This window comes from Silene latifolia, chromosome Y (assembly GCF_048544455.1).
Source record: "Silene latifolia isolate original U9 population chromosome Y, ASM4854445v1, whole genome shotgun sequence".
NCBI lineage: Eukaryota > Viridiplantae > Streptophyta > Magnoliopsida > Caryophyllales > Caryophyllaceae > Silene > Silene latifolia.
In genome coordinates, this window is record NC_133538.1 from 419,107,246 (window position 1) to 419,127,617 (window position 20,372).

At 38.3% G+C, this 20,372-nt stretch overlaps 1 protein-coding gene across 1 annotated transcript; it reads left to right on the forward strand.

Annotated features, from left to right (window-relative positions):
* On the forward strand, positions 1-2,473 carry LOC141632421 (protein FAR-RED IMPAIRED RESPONSE 1-like). The gene is made up of 4 exons (XM_074444969.1): positions 1-739; positions 1,460-1,847; positions 2,030-2,164; positions 2,254-2,473. Exons 1-4 carry the CDS (start codon positions 1-3, stop codon positions 2,471-2,473), a joined length of 1,482 nt encoding a protein of 493 aa, XP_074301070.1.
* The last annotated feature ends 17,899 nt before the right edge of the window (positions 2,474-20,372 follow it).

The following is a 20,372-nucleotide window of genomic DNA, read 5'->3' on the forward strand; positions in this document are numbered from 1 at the left end:
ATGGGTGATGGTTCGTCCACAGCTAGTACAGTTACACGACGAGTTAAAATCACAAGAATTGGATGCCGAGCATACGTCAGATTTGCCGTTTTACATGGCCTTGATGGCCCAGCTATGATTGACGAGTTTTCTGAAGTCCACAATCATCGTCTCACCTCTGTCTGTAACAGAGATCTCGATAAGATTTCACGATCCCTTGATATGTTCCAGAAGACGCTTATCTTGGACAACTCCAAGTTGAATATTGGCGCTGGATTGACCTTTAGACAGGTTAAGGAACTTGTCAATGGGTATGAAAATATCGGTGCTACATTGATAGATTTTAAGAACTTTCAAAGAGATATCAAGTGCTACATTGGGTTAGGAGATGCTGACCTTTTCATCGATCGACTCGAGAAACTCAAAGCAACCCAACCCCAGTTCTACTTCGCCTATGATGTTGATCCGCAAAACCGTCTAACAAAGTTCTTTTGGGCTGATGCTACATGTATTAGAAACTACTCATTCTTTGGGGATGCTATTAGCTTCGACCCTACTTACGGAACCAACAAGTATGATATGGTTTTTACACCATTCACAGGTGTTAATCACCACAGAAAGTCGGTGTTGTTTGCCGGTTGTCTCCTGTTACACGAGGATGACATCTCCTTCCAATGGACCTTTCAAAGATTTCTTGACCGCCATGGGACAAAAAGAGCCGCAGTTCATGATCACGGATCAATGCCCTGGCATAAAGAAGGTAATAGTGTGATAATGTTACTGTAACAGACTTACTTAAGATTATTGTACCACAACTTTCTGACTCCAACTACCACTGTTCCATCTCTTCCTCTTTTACAAGGTTATTCAATAACAATGTCACTGTAACTAAATTACTAACATATAATTTACTCACTTGCTCTTTCCCTATCACCGGTCAATATCACGTTCGACTTGTTTGTTTCATTATGCGTGGCATACAACAGGCTTTCCCTTCTGTTTTCAAGACAGCTAGGCATCGTTATTGTATGTGGCATATTACACAAAAGATCACGGACAAAGTTGGTTCAAGACTCTCTGCAGAGACACGGACTTCCTTGCTCGCTTCAACGCTCGTTGTTTGGGACCCGATATGGAGCCGTCGGAGTTCGAAGAGAAGTGGCGTAAGGTCATTTCAGATTTCGAGCCGAAGATAATGATTGGTTGACTACAATGTTCGACGACAGACACCATTGGATTCCTTCCTACCATCGTGACCTTGCCTTGGGCTGCATATTAAGAACAACACAGCGATCAGAAAGTACAAATTCGTTTTTCAAGCGCTATGAGAATCACTTTGGTACACTGATCGAATTTTGGATGAGGTAAACAACTCTTTTTCATTCCTTACAAAGCATTCGGAACAAAGTGTATTTACAGTACCATTGTTTTATTGTTACATAAATAATTTGTTGCCGAATCCTTGTTGCATTAAAACCAGGTTCCAAATCTGCTATGGACCAAAGAAATAGCGCTATACACGAAGGTGCGATGATTATAACAAATGACCACTCATTCCCCGAGCTTAAGACAGAATTACCTATAGAAAAGCATGGCGCTATTATATACACACATGTTGTGTTCAAGGTGTTTCAAGAAGAAGTAATGGCGGCCGATTCATGTGGTGTTGATGACTTTGAGAAGGAGGAGCATGTGCGCATAATTCATGTAATCGATGCTGAGACAGACAAAATTTTCAAGGTGAGGTTGGACCTTAGAAGCACAGATGCAGTATGCGAGTGTAAACTGTTCGAAAGAATTGGATTACTCGTGCAGGCATATTTTGTGTGGGTGTACAAGGGCAAAGGAATTGGGCGAATACCAATCAAGTACATTGTAGATCGTTGGCTAAATAACACACACGCAGCGAATGGTTTGATTCGAAAACATTATTACAAAGGATGTGATTTTGACTTGTTACAAAGAATTGTTTTACAAGAACATTGTAACCATAATTTCTTAAAGTAACATTGTCACCATGATAAACAGTAACCTGCTGTTTTACTTCCAGGCTTGATTCGAATGGGAATGTCATTGAGGATTCATATATGGCTACGTCTGATAATAGTCATTTGTGCAACGTATGGTCAGAGTTCCGTCAGATAGTTGGTGTTCTCAAAACTTTACCTGTTGAACACACGGAAGAGTTAGCATCCCTCCTAGTTGAGTTCCTAAGTTTATTTATTGAACCGCTTACAAAAGACCAAGAGATGGAGATGTTTGTTGGGTCCGCAGCTCGTCGTCTGAAGTCACTATCCACCCTCCGGAACAAGCACGCAACAAGGGCAGGGGAAAAAGATTGAAGTCGGCAAACAACAAAGCCATTGAAAAAGCAGCCAAGCCAAAGAGGCTATGTGCATACTGCAAAGAAAGAGTTACCCACGATAGGAGAACATGCCCTCTTCGCATAGCTGATGTAGCTGCTGAGAAAGCAGCTAAAAAGAAAAAAGTTTGATACTGTTATGATGTTACAGTAACATTGTGACCTTAGCAATAATTAGTAGGATTTTGTGTTGCTGTGACAATAATATGTCACAGTAAAAATAAAAAGTAGAATTGTGTCTTGCTGTGGCAATAACATGTCACAGTAAAAAGTCATTCGATTTTCCTACATCATAGTTAACATTTTATACAAAGACTTACAACATTTTATACAAAGAATACATATTGTTTTAGGACCATTTTCCGTCCCGTTTTAGGAGCATATTTCCTAAGTTTTACAAAAGAATAAGATTATACAATTTGTTATACGATTTGTTTTGTTAAGGAAAAGGGTTTAGGGTTGGATTAGGCGGCTCCGCGCCGCCTAATCCAACCCTAAACCCTTTTCCATCCCGTTTAGGAGCGTTTTTCCCCAAATTTAAATCCCGTCCACGACAGGGTATCACCCGTCCTTCCCTAGGGTTTAGTTTTGGTTTTACTGTAACACTGTTGTACTACGAACAACCTTTGTTTAAGGAAAAGGGTTTAGGGTTGGATTAGGAGGCTCAGCGGCGGCCCGCCTAATCCAACCCTAAACCCTTTTCCATCCCGTTTAGGAGCGTTTTTCCCCAAATTTAAATCCCGTCCACGACAGGGTATCACCCATCCTACCCTAGGGTTTAGTTTTGGTTTTACTTTGAATAACCTTTGTTTAAGAAAAGGGTTTAGGGTTGGATTAGGCGCTCCGCGGCGGTGCCGCCTAATCCAACCCTAAACCCTTTTCCGTCCCGTTTTAGGAGCGTTTTTCCCCAAATTTAAATCCCGTCCACGACAGGGTATCACCCGTCCTTCCCTAGGGTTTAGTTTTGGTTTTTTCGCACCACGATTTTTTAAGGAAAAGGGTTTAGGGTTGGATTAGGCGGCTCCGCGAAGCGGTGCCGCCTAATCCAACCCTAAACCCTTTTCCGCCCCGTTTTAGGAGCGTTTTTCCCCAAATTTAAATCCCGTCCACGACAGGGTATCACCCGTCCTTCCCTAGGGTTTAGTTTTGGTTTTACTGTAACAACCTTTGTTTAAGGAAAAGGGTTTAGGGTTGGATTAGGCGGCTCCGCGAAGCGGTGACGCCTAATCCAACCCTAAACCCTTTTCCGTCCCGTTTTAGGATCGTTTTTCCCCTAGCGGTTCCGCCTAATCCAACCCTAAACCCTTTTCCGTCCCGTTTTAGGAGCGTTTTTCCCCAAATTTAAATCCCGTCCACGACAAGGTATCACCCGTCCTTCCCTAGGGTTTAGTTTTGGTTTTATCAGAACACTTGTTGTACTACGAACAACCTTTGTTTAAGGAAAAGGGTTTAGGGTTGGATTAGGCGGCTCGCGGCGGTTCCGCCTAATCCAACCCTAAACCCTTTTCCGTCCCGTTTTAGGAGCGTTTTTCCCCAAATTTAAATCCCGTCCACGACAGGTATCACCCGTCCTTCCCTAGGGTTTAGTTTTGGTTTTATCAGAACACCGTTGTACTACGAACAACCTTTGTTTAAGGAAAAGGGTTTAGGATTGGATTAGGCGGCTCCGCGAAGCGGTTCCGCCTAATCCAACCCTAAACCCTTTTCCGTCCCGTTTTAGGAGCGTTTTTCCCCAAATTTAAATCCCTTCCACGACAGGGTATCACCCGTCCTTCCCTAGGGTTTATTTTTGGTTTTACTGTAACAACCTTTGTTTAAGGAAAAGGGTTTAGGGTTGGATTAGGCGAACCGCGGCGGTTCCGCCTAATCCAACCCTAAACCCTTTTCCGTCCCGTTTTAGGAGCGTTTTTTGACAATTTTAAACATAGTTACATAATCGTTGTTCAATTTAATATATCACAATTCTAATAGTAAATTGGACAATTAACCGAATTAAGATGTCATTCATTAAAAACAAGTGTTACAAACACTGATTACAAACGAAATACTTAGAAACGGTAATGAGTTAACTTAAATATAAGTTGTCACAAGAAGCATAAATCGTAACAAAAAGGAAATATTAAATCTTTTACTCCCTTCTTAGTCGTTTATTCACAGGAGGAGAATGAACGCACGCTTTCGCCCTCTAGCAACTCCCTTTTCGTATTATTCCCGTAACCTTCCATCTCTTCAATAGCTTTGACAACAAGAGGCCACTTCCTGTTAATCGAAGGGTTGAGTTTAGCATATGACTCCCTAAGAGTCAGTAACACCAAGGAGAAATTGACGGTCTAAATCGCTTTCAGTACTTCTTCTTGACTTATTTTCTTCTAGTGCTTCCCAATACACTTGTTTTCCGCCATCGAAACTTGATATGAGCTTCAAAGATTTTTCAAGTCATTTTCAAGCACTTGTACTCGTTCTACCATTTCTATTACCTTACTATCAGATGATATAACCTGCTCAAGTAATGAATCTCTATGCCTTGTCATTTCTTCCAGTTCAAACTTGGTGTCTTCTAGTTTCCTTTGAATTCGTTCCATTTTTCTCTTGCTGCAACAAAAAAAAACCTATTAAAGCAGAAAAAAAACTGTTTTCCCTAAATTAGAGAAAACAAAATCTATTTATAAACAAACAGAAACTGTTTTCCCTCAATTAGAGCAAGGTTTTTAATATTACTAAAGATTTTAAAAAAATTAGACATGAAAAACCTTTGAATTTGTCTTGACTTATTTTTTTTGTTTAGAAAATGAAGTGTAAATGTTGAATGAAAATGAGATTATTTATAGATAATTGAAAAAAACAGAACAGTTTTAAAAAAATAAAATAAAAAAAATAACTGCCTTGAAACACGTCACTTTGAACAAAGTGCAAAACTGTTTTAGAAAGATAATCACGCAGATTGTAGAATTCAAAGCGTCAAAACCGTCTCATTACAAGAATATAATTGTGCTTTTTTACAATGAGATTATTTATAGATAATTGTGAAAAACAAAACAGCTTATTTTTTAAAAAATTAATCGCTTTAAAAACCACTTTTATTAACTGCTTTGAAAACTGTTTTTAAATGATGATTGATGTTAACCACGTGCATGTTCCCCATAATTAAGTCCAGTTATAAATGCTGCACAGAGTGGAGAATTCAAAGCGTCAAAATCTTTTATTATAATTTTCATTTATTACTATCACAGTGTTACAGTAACATTATTTTCATTTTGTCTCGACTTTTTTTGTTTAAAAAAAAAAAACACTAACATTTTAAAAACTGTTTTCAAAATTAAATGCTTTAAACAAACAGTTAATTTTTGAATTCCAACAGACAAAATAACACATGAAACTTATCCAACCCATGTTTCGTATTCCCTATGAAGTGCAGTTATAACAGCTGCAAGAGTGAAGAATTCAAAACGTCAAATTATGTTCTCTTTTCACTCATGAAATCACACATCACACTTTATTCTGAGAATATAGTTAATGAATTCTCGCATATAATAAGTTATCACATAAAGAATAAACTTATTTGTAATATATTCCAAAATATTCGAAAATATGTTCCACTGTCTATGACAGCCACTATTACGTTGTTAAAGTAACATTGTTTTAGAGTACATCACTTGATTTTCACTTTAAAACGAAGTACAGGCATTTCGGTGATGAGTGGCTTCGGTTCATTCTCAGTCGGTGGTTCTTTGTCTGACAATTCATCTTCCGTTGCCTTCCCTTTGAGCATTCTAGCCGCTTCCCTCCTTGCAGCTATATCTGGCCAGATTGTTTTCTTTGATTTTTTGAAGATTTCAACAAATGTCAACAATTCAGCCCGTATTTTGTTGATGTCAGCCATGAACAAACATGCAACAATTTGGGAAGCACATGCCCGCCGATAAAATGTGTTGTTGAGCAAAGAAGACTTGTTTGCATATCCCAAAAAATTGGAGACGGCTGTCATAGTGATACAGGTGACTCTTCAAATACGGAAGCCCGTTTCGCCATTTAAACTTCACATTTACCACAGGATAGCGGAGCATTTCAGTTACCCTCACGTCGCCCTTTGTGTCCAGGTAGTCACTCATGCAACCTACCTGTCGAAATGTAACATTAATTTCCTTTTACTATCAATTAAGAAATCTGAGTAATCAACAATGTTACAAAGATAGGTGTAACAAGAACACTGAAACAACATAATAACGTTACAAGATACGATTATCGTAACATCAAATCAAATCAAATCAAATCAAACATACAATTCGACAACTCGGGACTTATCACGCCATTGCGATGTTGTAAGTGAATGAAGACTCCCACTTAGCATACGATTGACTGTCGATCACACTAATCTCTTTGTTGAGGAAATTAATACACACACATAAGTAGTGATAGCCATCCAAACAAGGTATAAAAATAAGTTCGGCATCAAGTCTGTAATTTGCCTTGCTCGCGTTGATGAAATTATCCCAAATTTCAAACAACTCGTTCTTTATATCGACTGTTCACTATCCTCCCGCATCACAAACCCGAGAGCATGCGTAGTTTTTAAAAAAAAAAAATGTAAGGGTTAGATTTCCCGTGTAAAAGAATCATATGTTCTTGAACAGTATGCGACATTTAACACCGATGCAACTTACCATGTGACCTAGTCCTAAGTAAAGTATGGTTGGCCCTGCCGCCCTTGTGCCTCTTTTTCTCGTTTCTCGACATAATTCAAGATTAGAGACCAGCATTCAAACACCATCCAATTTGTGTGACTCCTAGGACGTAGTGAGAGTATAACGCTCTTGTCAACCTCCCCGTTGTCTCCAAACGCAGCCAGGATCTCACCGTTATTCTGAGGAACCATAAGAGTCGATTACTCAAGAGTTTTCGTAGAAACAAGTGTAACATAAACAGTGTTTAAAAACTAGTTTTACGAAAACAAAGGTAACAAGAACACTTTCACAAAGAATAACAAGTATTTTACCTTTTGTGGAAGTTGATATCATCCATAAACGCATAATCAAGAACGTACCTTCTCGCATTAGTTGTAGATCGACAAAGAGCTTTCGATTTGCTCTCATAAATTCAGAGACTAGGAATATATCACCGTCAATTTCACCGTCACCTAGAGAACAACCCATAACATCATCTTTATGAAATTTAAATATTATCTCCTCATCTTCACCAATTGCTCTAGGAGAATGCTTGTAAGCAACCGACTTCACCCTCGGCTGTTTGGGCTCTTCCCCTTTTGTTTTTCCTGTGGCTTCTTTGTCTTTTCCTCTTCCTTTTTTTCCTCTTCCTTTTATTCCTCTTCCTTTTTTTCCTTCTTCTCTTCCAGCCTTCTTTTTTGCAGCAGCTTTTCCTTCAGCTGTTCCCTTTTATTCCTGAATTTTGATATCCTCCATTACACCTCTTTTCGTACTTGATTCAAGTCGCTAAGAACAAGTATTGCACATATTTCAGCACGGTACAACATTCTTTTCCGTTCATCCCCGAGCTCAGAGTCAAAAACCTTCCCCGTGTAGAAAGCCATGTGCATCATCATGAAAACCCCACAATCCACGTTTTTTGCAATGCTCTGCCATTTAAATTTCACATTCTTAAGTGGGAAACTTTCCACTTTGGAGCCTTTTGCAATTTGCATTTCTAACAACATTTTCCCCATGATATTTGCCTGCACAAAAAGTAATATCATATCAGATCTATGTTATCAGAACAATGATTGCCAAATTTATTAATGGAAATTTAAAGGTATAACATTGTTACTGTAAGTAGAGAAATTTACCGCATTTCTTGCCATTTTTGCTTTTCGGGATCTGGCATATAAGGGTTTGTTGTCTAGGTAGTCAACGGTTTTCGACATGAAATTTATGCAAGCACAGAAAAAGTGATCCTCCGAATGAGTGGAATGAATATCTCAATTAAGCGAGATATATATCATTGCTAAACAGAATTTCTATACACTCTACTTATATAAGAATAAAAAAAAATTATTAACAAAGAATGTTGTTTACCATATCACAAATCGAAATTCAAGGGACTCTGTTGTATTTGATCCACTCGTGTGAAGGACAAAAAACTTCACTTTCTAAATGTCTGTTGAATGGGTTTTCCAACGTATATAGTTGCTAATGCGTCCTACAAAAATAAATATAAATACAAAGTCAATAAACATTATAGAAACACAAAATCAATAAGAATAAAAATTTATTTATTACAGTAACATATAGATTGACCCAAGCCCATGAAGATCCTCAATGGTGTATCACTTGCTACCTTTCTGGAGATGAGGTCATTGAGCAACATTGACCAACATTCAGTCATCATTATATAAATAAGCTCACCAGAGCCAATGAAGTTAAATCTTCCTTGAATGAAGTGATACTTCCCATACGAGACAAGCCTTTCCTCGTTGGACAATGAGATGTAATAGTCGAACACCTTTTAATAGAGTAACAGTTTTAACAAAGAATAACTATTCAAATTGAAAATGCAAGATTCACTTGCAAAATAAAACGTTTTGTTTATCACAGTGCAAGAGTAAATAAAGTACTCACGTATCTGAGAGGTTCTCGTCATCATCGATAAAACAATAGTCAATTGTTTCTTTCCTAACTTCAAGAATAGGCGCCATTATCTCCTTGTGTTTTATCATACTCTTGGACACAAGTGTTAGATCCGGAGCTGGTAGGCCACATTCGATTATGCAGCCGTAGCGAGGATCCATCACGCGCATCCAGTCTTCAGTTGTTTCGACATGTAACAAATAGTTATCGCCAGTATCTTCGTCGTAATTGTCATACAGGATCTCATCACTGCAATCATCGACAATATCAACTTCATCATCGCGTCATCTTCTCGCTACCGATCGCACCGAGTAGTTATTGGTTCTTCGTCGCCAACTGTCTCATCATCAGCCTCACTGGGTTTTTCTCCTTCCTCGCCTTTTTCATCATTCCCATCGGCGTCTTCATTACCAGTTGCTTCATCCTCCTTCATCATTATCTTCGTTTTTATCGCCAGCATTGTCTTCATCTTTATCATCATCGTTCTCTTCATCTGGTTTTTCATTCCCATCATCCTCTTCATCTTTATCGTCATCTTCCTTTTCATTTCCCTCACTGGTTGGTTGGTCATCAACCTGGCCTGATGCATCATCATCGGCCTCTTCCTTGTTATCTGTGGCACAAATAATTGAATTGAATATAAATTACTAATGTTTTTCGGACCAATAATGCCTCATAGTTATACTAACAAAGAGTTATCAGAATTTGTTACTTCAATTACCTTCGAAGATCCTTCTTCACCGCCTCGATCGTTGGTTCTCTTCGACTTGGCCCGATGCATCATCTTCGCCTCTTCCTTGTCATCTCTGTAGCAGATAATTGAATATATATATCATCAAACTTCGATAAAACTACGACACAAAGAATAACAGCGTGACTATAATAGTGTTACAAAGAATAAAGCATGCTAACAAAGTGTTACATCGCCTAATACAACGAGTGCAAATAGATTTCTCTATTACCTTCGGAGATCCTTCTTCACCGCCTCATCATTGGTCGGTTGTCTTCGAGCTTGCCGATTCATCAACTTCCGCCTCTTCCTCGTCATCCGTGTCACAGGTAATTGGATTCAATATATATTAACAATTTTTCTTTGAACCAAAAAAGGCACAATAGATAAATCAAATTTCTTAAAATTACGTCACAAAGAACATTGTTACGATTACATCCTCGTGACACAACGAGTTTAAATAGATTCTTCAATTACCTTCAGAGATGCCTCTTCACCGCCTCACTAGTTGGGTTATCTTCAGCCGGCTCGATGCATCACCTTCGGCCTCGCCTTGTCATCTCGTGTAGCGTATAATGAATGAAAATATATTACTAAATTGTTTGTTAAAAAAGCACCCAAGAATGTAAAGGCTATAACAACATTACACTATTACCTTCACCAGATTCATCTTCCTGCTCGCTAGTTGTTTTGTCACCCCGCCCGACGCATCATATTCATCAAAGATCATCGTTTTCATCTAAAAGGAAAGTAATTGATTATTAGTAATTATTTGTAAAATGAAAACTCTATAACAACATCATGTAACAAAGTTGTTAGTGCAAGTGATTAGATTATTGTAGTATTGTTACTATATTACCTTCATCAGATGCATCTTCATCATCCTCGCCACTCCCCTCTTTGTTGTCTTCATTTTCTTCTTCTTTATCATCCTCCTCATCTGCATCATCGTCTTCATCTGCATCATCCTCTTCATCTGCATCACAAGTAAGTAATTGAATATTATATTACTAAATATTAATATATATAAAATATTACAGTAACAGTGTTATTGTAAAAGTATAACTAAAAGTAATAACAGAATACATCAATTACTCGATCTATTACCTTCACTGATTGGCTTTCAAAGATCCTTTACATCCTCCTCTTTGTCCTCTTGGTCTTCTTCCTCTTCATCCTCCTTTTCCTTTTCATCCTCTTCATCGTCTTCCTCCTCATTGGCACTTTCTTCATCGTTATCTATGTCCGTGCCACCCTCTTGAAGCCTCTTGTTTTTAAGACGACTCTCAACATCGCCGCCATCGTCATCCCCGTCCTCATCATCATCCTCTGCATCATCAGTCCCGTTATCATCGTTGCCATCATCAGTCCCGTCCTCATCGTCACTTTCCACTCCGTCCTCCATCTCATCTTGCCTGTCCTCGTCATGAACCTCCTCATCTTCTTCATCATCTTCTTCATGATGTTGCTCACTTAAACTGCTCAATACTTCCTTTACCAGGGATTCTGACTTAACTGTCCTAGGACTTTTCTCTGTTGGAAATGGTTCCAACTTCCTACCGACTTTGGACCTTGTATATACCGGAAGTCATTCGCCCTCCTCTTCAACGATTCACCTTTTCGCACAACATCTTCGGATATTTAAGGTATTCAGGCTTTAGTGGTGATTTCTGCCGCTTTGATTCGAAAACCTTCGCCGCCGAGCAAATCTCTCGTGAACAAGGTTGGAATCCCTTCTATACATCAAAGAACATCAGTCGGTCTCTCCTAAGTCAATAAACCAAAAGAAAGAAATGAATTAGATACCGATTTGGGAGTTGTAACAATTGCGATAAATTAAATTTATAAAAACAACTCACATCAACAGCTTTTTCCTTCAACTCGGATCTGTTTCAATGCCGTGAAGCTTCTCCATCAAGATGTACTCCTTCCCTCACTACTCTTAAGAAAAACTGCTCGTCATCCTCACCTTCATCGATTCTCGCCCATCCTATTTACGAAACATATTAGTAATTAGTAATTAATATTAATAATTAACAATATAGTAAGGTAACATAATATTATTACAAAGAAAGCCATTACAAAGAACGATATTACGGTGACCATATTACAGTGACGATATTACACCGACAAAGTGCCACATTACCTTCAAATGGGATCCCTTGCCAAGGCAAATAGGATAGACAGCTTTCGACATCTCATCAGCTCCTAGACAGCCAATCTTTCCTTCGTCTTTGACTCTTTTTGAAAGACTTTCATCTGTCCAATGTCAGATCGAGGTAAGTTAGTTGGTTGTACCTCGCCATGGAACTCAAACCGGTGAATGTAGGCCAACAAAGAAGACCACAATACACCCACAAAGACACTTAACCGTTCCTGTCTTCAACCCCTTGACACCCTCAACTACCTTCTCATAGACATACTTTGACCAATTAAAACCTTTTATTTTTTCAACATCGTCCACAGCCTTTCAACAAATCTGAAATCAACAGAATAATTTAGAGTCGGCGCTAAAAAAGTGGAGAGCGCATAAAGAACGAACATCCGCTTGAACTCATCACCGCAGTAACCCTTGTTATTCTTAAACCAACTAGTCACCAAATATAGCTTGATGTTCTCAGGTCAGAGAGATGTTGAACTTCCTTCTCCATTTGTTTTTTAACTCGTGTCCTCAAGATGGGATCCGCGACCGGTCGCGGTCGACCACATTATTACCCTTCACCGGTAAAAAAATAGGTCATGAACATCATACGTGACAAAGACAAACTCCTCTCGTTTCAGCTTACATGAACCTTCAAACTGCCGCAATCAAAAGCCTCAACAAGCAAGTCTCATTAGCTTAAGGGACTACGATATATTCATCTTCAATAGTCCTCCAAAACCAATTTCTTTAATGGCTTTCTTTTGCTTTACGGTAACTTGCTCATAACATCAACCAACGATCGGGCCCGCCCTTAGTTGGGTATTGATCCGCCTGTATTAAGGAAGTGTAAATTAACACCACTGCTAAAACAAAGTGTGACACTATTTTATGCCAACAAACCAAAGCAAGAAGAAAGAAACAAAACAAGGATACAAAGAAAGGTGTTACTTCGTAACACTGAAACTTTAAACAACTCAACACGACGAACAAATAAATCAGTAGAAAGGAGAACGGTAACACACATTAATTGCTCATTTATTACAAATTATTAACCCTAATTTTGAATCGAAAAACTAGAACGCAGAAAATCAATTACTCACTTCGAGCAAAACAGTTAGGCTAAATTTATTACGAATCAGTATAATCGACACAAACAACAACAATAACAACAAGAATAGCAACAACCTAATTTTTTAATGGAAAATTAATTTCCTTCTAAGATCAATTAACAAACAAGTATAATCGACAATGTTACAAAAGACATCTGTTACATAAGAGCACTTAAACAAAAAAAAAAATGTTACAAAGATAGGTGTTATTCTGTAACAATGAAACTGAAACTGAAACTTTAAACATACAAGTTTTGGCCACTAGAAAGACACATACTTTTTTAAGACCTCTTCTTTTTCAGCCTTCACCACCGTCTTGGCTGGTCTCTTCTCTGTTTTAGCCCTCTTCGACATTTTGGAGCTGACGCTCGAGTCATCCGAAACCTCATAATCTCTATCACTTTCATCTTCAGATGACATGGGCTTATCTCTAGGTCACTTTTTTGTTACTCGTCTTTGGTTTCTTTGTTTCGCCACCTTTTTTGCACTCGCGTTTGTCGGTTTCTTTTTTTTTACGACACCTTCACGCTCTCTTTCTTGCTTACTTGCTTTTCTGCTATTGGCTCTTTTGCCGCTGAAACTTTCTTTTTTGGTACAACCTTCTCCGCCATCTTTTGTTTGGGCACCTTCTTTGCCACCTCTTCTGTCACCAACTCTGCAGATTTGGCCGTTGCTCTTTTCGGGGTCTGACCCTTTGTTACAGTTACTTTTTTGGGCACCTCTTCTTTTGTCTCCTTTGCAACCGATTTTGATTGCTTAGTCGCTGCCTTTGACGTTGGCACAGTTGCTGCCTTTTGAGGAGGTGCACTTGCTTGCTTCTCAATGGGCACCGATTGCTCCTTCGACAACACTGGAACATCATGCGACGGCTTTTCTGCTGCCTTCTTCCTCGGCACATTGGTTTCTTTTTTACTTTGCTGGATCGGAACATTCGCAGCCTGCTCCTTTGGTACTGCTGCTGGTGGCTTAAGCACCTTTTCGCAGGCACCTTACTTTCCTTCACTGCACCTTTTTTGAAGGAGCAGTGTTGCACGGCGTAGACTCTCTGTAGGCACCTTCGTCGCCTTTTCAGCTGTAGGATTTGAAAGCTTTTCGGTCTGCATCTTCTTAGTCGGCTTTGGCAAGTTCTCTGTCGGCACCTTTTTGCTCTGTGGCTTCTCTGATGCGGCCACTTTAGCCTTCTTAGTGGGAGCTGATTTCTCAAGTACCTCTTCTTTCCTAACATTGTTATTTTCAAAAATTAAAATCAGAAGTTTACAATAACAATATAATGTATAACAATTAAATTGAAAAGGAATGATGGTAGTCAAGTCGTTGAAGAAATGACAAATGGAATACGAATAATGGCGGTCGAATAATTTTTTAAAGATCAATTGATTCTGTTTTTACCGTAAATAATGAGACAATATATCATAAACCCTAATAGTAGTGACTTGCGGTCGAGCAAAGATTTGTAGACACATACTCGGATGCATGAGATGCTTCGACTTCCTTCTCGTGCCGTTGGTTTTGATGGCTTCGTGTCGGCACCTTTTTTTGCTAGGTGTCTTCTCGATCTCGCTACTTTTGCCTTCTTCGTCGCAGCTGATTTCTCGGGCACCTCCGCTTTCCTGACATTGTTTTTCCAAAAATCAAAATCAGAATAAGATTAAAAGTAAATCAATTACAGCTACTACACTGATAGGTAATGATGCTGCTCTTTAAAAGGATAGGGGGTAGTATACGCTTTATCAGACGTTGTTACAAAGAACATTGTTAATGTATATATGTTGAGAAATATTATAAACTTCAGGAAAAGGGACATTTCATGCAAATCACTAACAACTCAACACAACGAAGAGTCATAGGGACATACTGATCCGCATGAGATGTTTCAACGTTTTTTGTTCTTTGGCATTTTGGAAGGCTTTTGTGTCGGCTTTTTGCTCATTGTCTTTTTCCGAAGCTTCCACTTTAGCCTTCTTACCGACAGCAGATTTCTCGTTACTACGGCCGCTTTCCGACATTGTTTATAAAAAAACCAAAACAGAATAACATTAAAACTAAAACAATTACAAATATTAAACCGAAGCGAATGATGGTGGACGAGTCTGACAAAGAATGTGGAATGGAACAAGAATGATAATATCCTCATAGAATGAGACAAGTGTTAAAGATTGTCAAACAATTGTTTTGTTATAAAACTACAAAGAACACTCACATGTATAATTGCGCTTCTTGAAAAGGATAGGGGATACACTTTTACTCGATAGTGTTACAAGAATATTGTTAATGTAGATCTGTTGAGAAATATTATTAATTTCGGGAAAAGGGACATTTCATGCAAATCACTCAAAGACGACGAAGAGTTATAGGGACATACCGATCAGCATGAGATGCTTCGACGTTTTTCTCAGTCTTGACGGTTTGGAAGGCTTCGTGTCGGCGCTTTTTGCTCATTGTCTTTTCCGATGCTTCCACTTTAGCCTTCTTACGACGTCGATTTTTCAGTACTACCTCTGCTTTCCTGAGATTGTTTATCAAAAACCAAAACAGAATAACATTAAAACTAAAACAATTACAAATATTACACCAAGAGGAATGATGGTGGACGAGTCTTAGAAAGAATGTGGAATGGAATAAGAATGATAGTATCCTCACAGAATGAGACAAGTGTTACGATTGTCAAACAATTGTTTTAATATAAAACTACAAAGAATATCATTACGAGGCATTTAATTGCTACTCTTTAAAACGATAGGGGATACACTTTTACTATGACAGTTTTACAGTAATATTGTTACTGTAGATTTGTTCAGAAATTTTATTAACTTCAGGAAAATGAACATTCCCTGCAAATCACAAATAACTCAACACGACGAACAAATAAATCAATCGAAAGCAGAACGGTAATACACATTAATTGCTCATTTATTACAAATCATTAACCCTAATTTTGAAGCGAAAAACTAGAACGCAGAAAATCAGTTACTCTCTTCGAGCAAAACAGTTAGCCTAAATCAATTACAACAAAGAACATTAACAACAAGAACTGTAATAACCTAATTTTTTTTTTTACTGAAAACTCAATTTCTTTCTTCGATCAATTAATAAACGCTTCAAATCACTATAATCGAGACTAACAACAACAACAATAATAACAACAACAACAACAACAGTAATAACCTAATTTTTTTTTTTGAAAACTCAATTTCTTTCTTCGATCAATTAATAAACGCTTCAAATCACTATAATCAAGACTAACAACAACAAGAATAACAACAACAATAATAACCTAATTTTTCGCTGAAAAATCAATTTCCTGCTTTGAGCAAAATAGGAACCCTAAGTCGATGATTATTTGAAGAAAAAATAGTATAATCAACACTAAAAACAACAACAATAACAACAATAATAGCAATGAAACAACATGAAGTGGCGAAATAAGTTTAAAAACAATATAATGAAATAGAGCGATTTTATACCTCTTCGTCATCTTCAAACGATTGTTCGAGTAAATATAATAATGATCTTCACTTGATTAGTGCGATTTTGCTTGATGTAATAAAATTTTCGGAAAAAATTTATGGTTTATTGAATTAACTGCCAAAGAAAAAGAACGTGAAGCGGTTTGTACGGGGAGATACAGGCGTTTTAGAGAGAGAAAAGGAAGTGAATTTATGATGAATAATGAATGTGTCGTTCTTAATATATCAACGCGCCTAGTTTTTTTTTTTTTTTTTTTTTTTTTTTTTTTTTTTTTTTAAAATAAACACACGTGTCATAATCAGGACGGTTGGATCAATAAGATCCAACGGTTCTTATTGATATGCTAGACTCATCTAAGATGCTAGACTCATGGGATGCTCACTATATATATATATATATATATATATATATATATATATATATATATATATATATATATATATATATATATATATATATATATATATATATATATATATATATATATATATATATATATATATCACACACTTATATATAGACAAATGCCTATCTTCGACCATAGAAGAATTGTTTTCTACTCTCTAATAAAGTATAAAAAGGCAGCCTGTAAACACTTACTAGAATTGGCTTCATCCTGCAAGCTACGATGACGAGCAAAGGGTACAGTTGTACCTGGGCAAACTATTAGTGACTTCTGAAACTAGCTTATCAAAAATGCCCGCCCTGGCAATGAGCCATGAAATATGAGAGTATTCATCAGGAGTGCACTGCACATCAATGATTACTTAGAATTAAAATTCATACAACTAATCTTTGTACAAATCATCATAAGAAAATATATAAAGTGATTAGTGATACAACTGGTTGGAGCAAATATGCGCACATTTAGAATTCTAGGATGTGTTCCGTGATATAGGGGCGGGAAGAATCTAATCACAAGTTCTTAGAGAAGACTTACTACTTGTTTGTAAGACGGTCTAAGGGTAAACTTACTGTCAGTTTGTCAAACATAAATTCTTAGGACTAATTAAATTGATAATGTTATCACTTTCCGAGTTATACCTCATAATGTAAAACCATATCGGTAGATTACCGTATCTTGCTCCAATCTAATAAGATTAGCTTTCAGACTCGCAAAAAGGTCTGCATCTGAACAAATGTTTGGCAGGGACCTCTCCACAAACCAGGGTTTGATTGCTTGGTATGCCAACCCACCTTTTAAGCCAAAACCCTTTAAATGCACTCAACATATCGTTATAATGCCTGTATGAATGTTTCTATCATATACGTGATCACCATTTTCTAAACAAAACCACGACGAAATAAAATCCTTTTCTAAAATGTAAATATTTCAAAAGTGGCCTAAAATAGCGCAAAATGAGTCGAAACTCTGTCCAAGTGTCCAGTCAAAACTCGAGCCTCAAAACCCATTTAAAAAAAAAAAAAAAAACTCACCTCGAGTAAGCACTCCTACAACTACCGCTACAGTTGCCTAGGATAAACATTTCAAATTCTGTCATTTTTAAGCCTCACTTGACATAGTGGCACACGCCCACTTCACGAGTCGAGTCTCTTTTGAGTAAGTGTGCTAAAATAGTCGATCATGTTTTGATTCATCGTTTATCTCCTATCCTCAGTTTCCAAGATACCTGGAACTAGTCACGCAAATGTTAAAGGGCAACCCCAAAATGGTAATGATCTAATCCTAGCTGCGCTCGTCCATTTCCCAACAAGTCAAGACCAATCATATGCGCCTCAATGCTATTGAAGGTCGAATTGTTGCTGTTAGCCTTCTGTTTGGAGAAGACCGATTCGTCAGAGCTGCACAAGATGAGATCATTACCATGATACTTCAGGATGACCATTTCAACCCCACAGCATTGATCTCTAACACGAGCCCAAATCAGCAGAAAGGATGGAGAAAGTCAATCAAGTAGACTTACAACCAAGGAAAGCTCTTTAAAGTCGCTACTGGAGAAGCAGAGATGTTCAAAGGAGAACCCAAAGATAACGAATTCGATTCAGAGTCGGAGTCGGAGTCGGAATCAGAGTCTGAGTCTAGAGAAGTCACTAGAGAGCCTTCTTCTGTCATCACTCCCCATCCCCTTGTTTCTCCTAGCATAGCATCAAATAGTAACAGTAGCATGGGAAATATCCCAGCAGCTGTCCCTTTACCGCCACTGACTACTGAACAGATGGCTTCTTTGTTTCATCTATTTTCAAAATTTAATATGAATAAATCAGATTCTGCTTACTCCTTGTCTTTTTCTGAATGCAATTCTATTTACGATGATAATGAGGATGATCCTGACCCAGATTCAGTCGAATTACCTCCCTATATAGTTAAAGGAATATTACAAGAGGGGGAAGGGGTACCAGTTATAGAAAATACCGAACCCATCAACGTAGGAACCGAATTAGAACCCCAAGAACTTAGGATAGGGACGACCTTAAATCCAACCGAAAGGGCCAATTTCATCGACATCCTACACGAGTTCAAGGACGTTTTGCTTGGTCTTACAAGGACATGCCAGGAATCGACAGGGACATTGCAGAGCATCGAATTCCAATCAAACCAGGTTTCAAACCCGTAAAACAGAAGCTTCGTCAAATGAGGACCGAATGGGCTCTTAAAATCAAAGAATAAGTCGATAAACAATTCAAAGCCGGGTTTACAAAGTTATTGAGTATTCGGACTGGGTGGCTAACATAGTCCCTATACCCAAAAAGGATGGGCGAATCCGAGTTTGTGTTGATTTCAAAGACCTGAACAAAGCAAGTCCCAAAGACGACGTCCCTCTACCACACATCGACATATTGGTAGATAATACAGCAAATCACGCGTTGCTATCCTTCATGGACGGGTATGCATGGTATAATTAGATCAAAATTGCCATAGAAGATATGCATAAGATAGCCTTCGTCACTCAGTGGGGCACATATTGTTATACAGTTATGCCATTCGGGCTAATCAATACCGGAGCTACATATCAACGCACCGCGACCACCTTGCTACATGACATGATGCATAAAGAGGTAGAAGTATAAGTGGATGATATGATTGTCAAATCCAAAGACAGGAAGGGGCACATCAACAACCTTCGCAAATTCTTCCTAAGACTGCGAAAGTACAACATGAGGCTCAATCCTCATAAATGTGCATTTGGAGTAACGTCAGGCAAGCTTCTGGGATATGTCGTCAGCCAGAGGAGAATAGAAATCGATCCATCCAAGATCAAAGCTTTAATCGAAATGCCGTAACCTCAAACAGAGAAAGAGGTTAGAGGATTTCTGGGCAAGGTACAGTATATAAGCCGATTCATATCGAAACTTACTATGATCTGCGAACCCATTTTCAAAAAGCTTAAGAAAACAGATCATACCATATGGGACGACGATTTTCAAAAGGCGTTTGACAAGATTAAGGAGATATTGGCTAAGCCACAGGTGCTAATGCCTCCTGAACGAGATCAACCTCTTGGTTTATATCTCACAGTGACCGAAATAGCCATGGGGGCTATGCTTGCACAGACTATTGGAAAAGAAGAAAGAGCTATCTACTACCTTAGTAAGAAGTTCTTAGAATACGAGTGTAAGTACACGCCTCTCGAAAAGACATGCCTCGCTCTTGTGTGGGCGACAAAGAAGCTACGCCACTACATGCTTAGCTACTCTGTCAAAGTCTATTCTAAAATGGATCCCGTCAAATACCTCTTCGAGAAACCCATTCTCAACGGACGTTTGGCAAGGTGGACCTTAATGTTCTCAGCGTTCGATCTCAAATACGTACCTCTGAAAGTCATAAAGGGACGTGCCGTTGCTGAATTCTTCGCGGATAATCCTATCAACAATACCCAAGTAATAGACATGTGGCCATTTCCAGACGAGGATATCCTACAGACCAGTGTAGACTCTTGGGATCTTTATTTTGATGGAGCATCAAATTTAAGAGGATTTGGAATAGGAGTGTTGCTCATTTCTCCTGAAGGCGAGCATACACCACTTTATGTCAAACTCGACT

Coding starts and splice junctions, on each gene's coding strand:
- LOC141632421 (XM_074444969.1), top strand. CDS start 1: ATGGGTGATGGTTCGTCCACAGCTAGTACAGTTACACGACGAGTTAAA. Junction 1,848..2,029: donor ATTGGGCGAATACCAATCAA/GTACATTGTAGA, acceptor TTTTACTTCCAG/GCTTGATTCGAATGGGAATG. Junction 2,165..2,253: donor CCTGTTGAACACACGGAAGA/GTTAGCATCCCT, acceptor TTGGGTCCGCAG/CTCGTCGTCTGAAGTCACTA.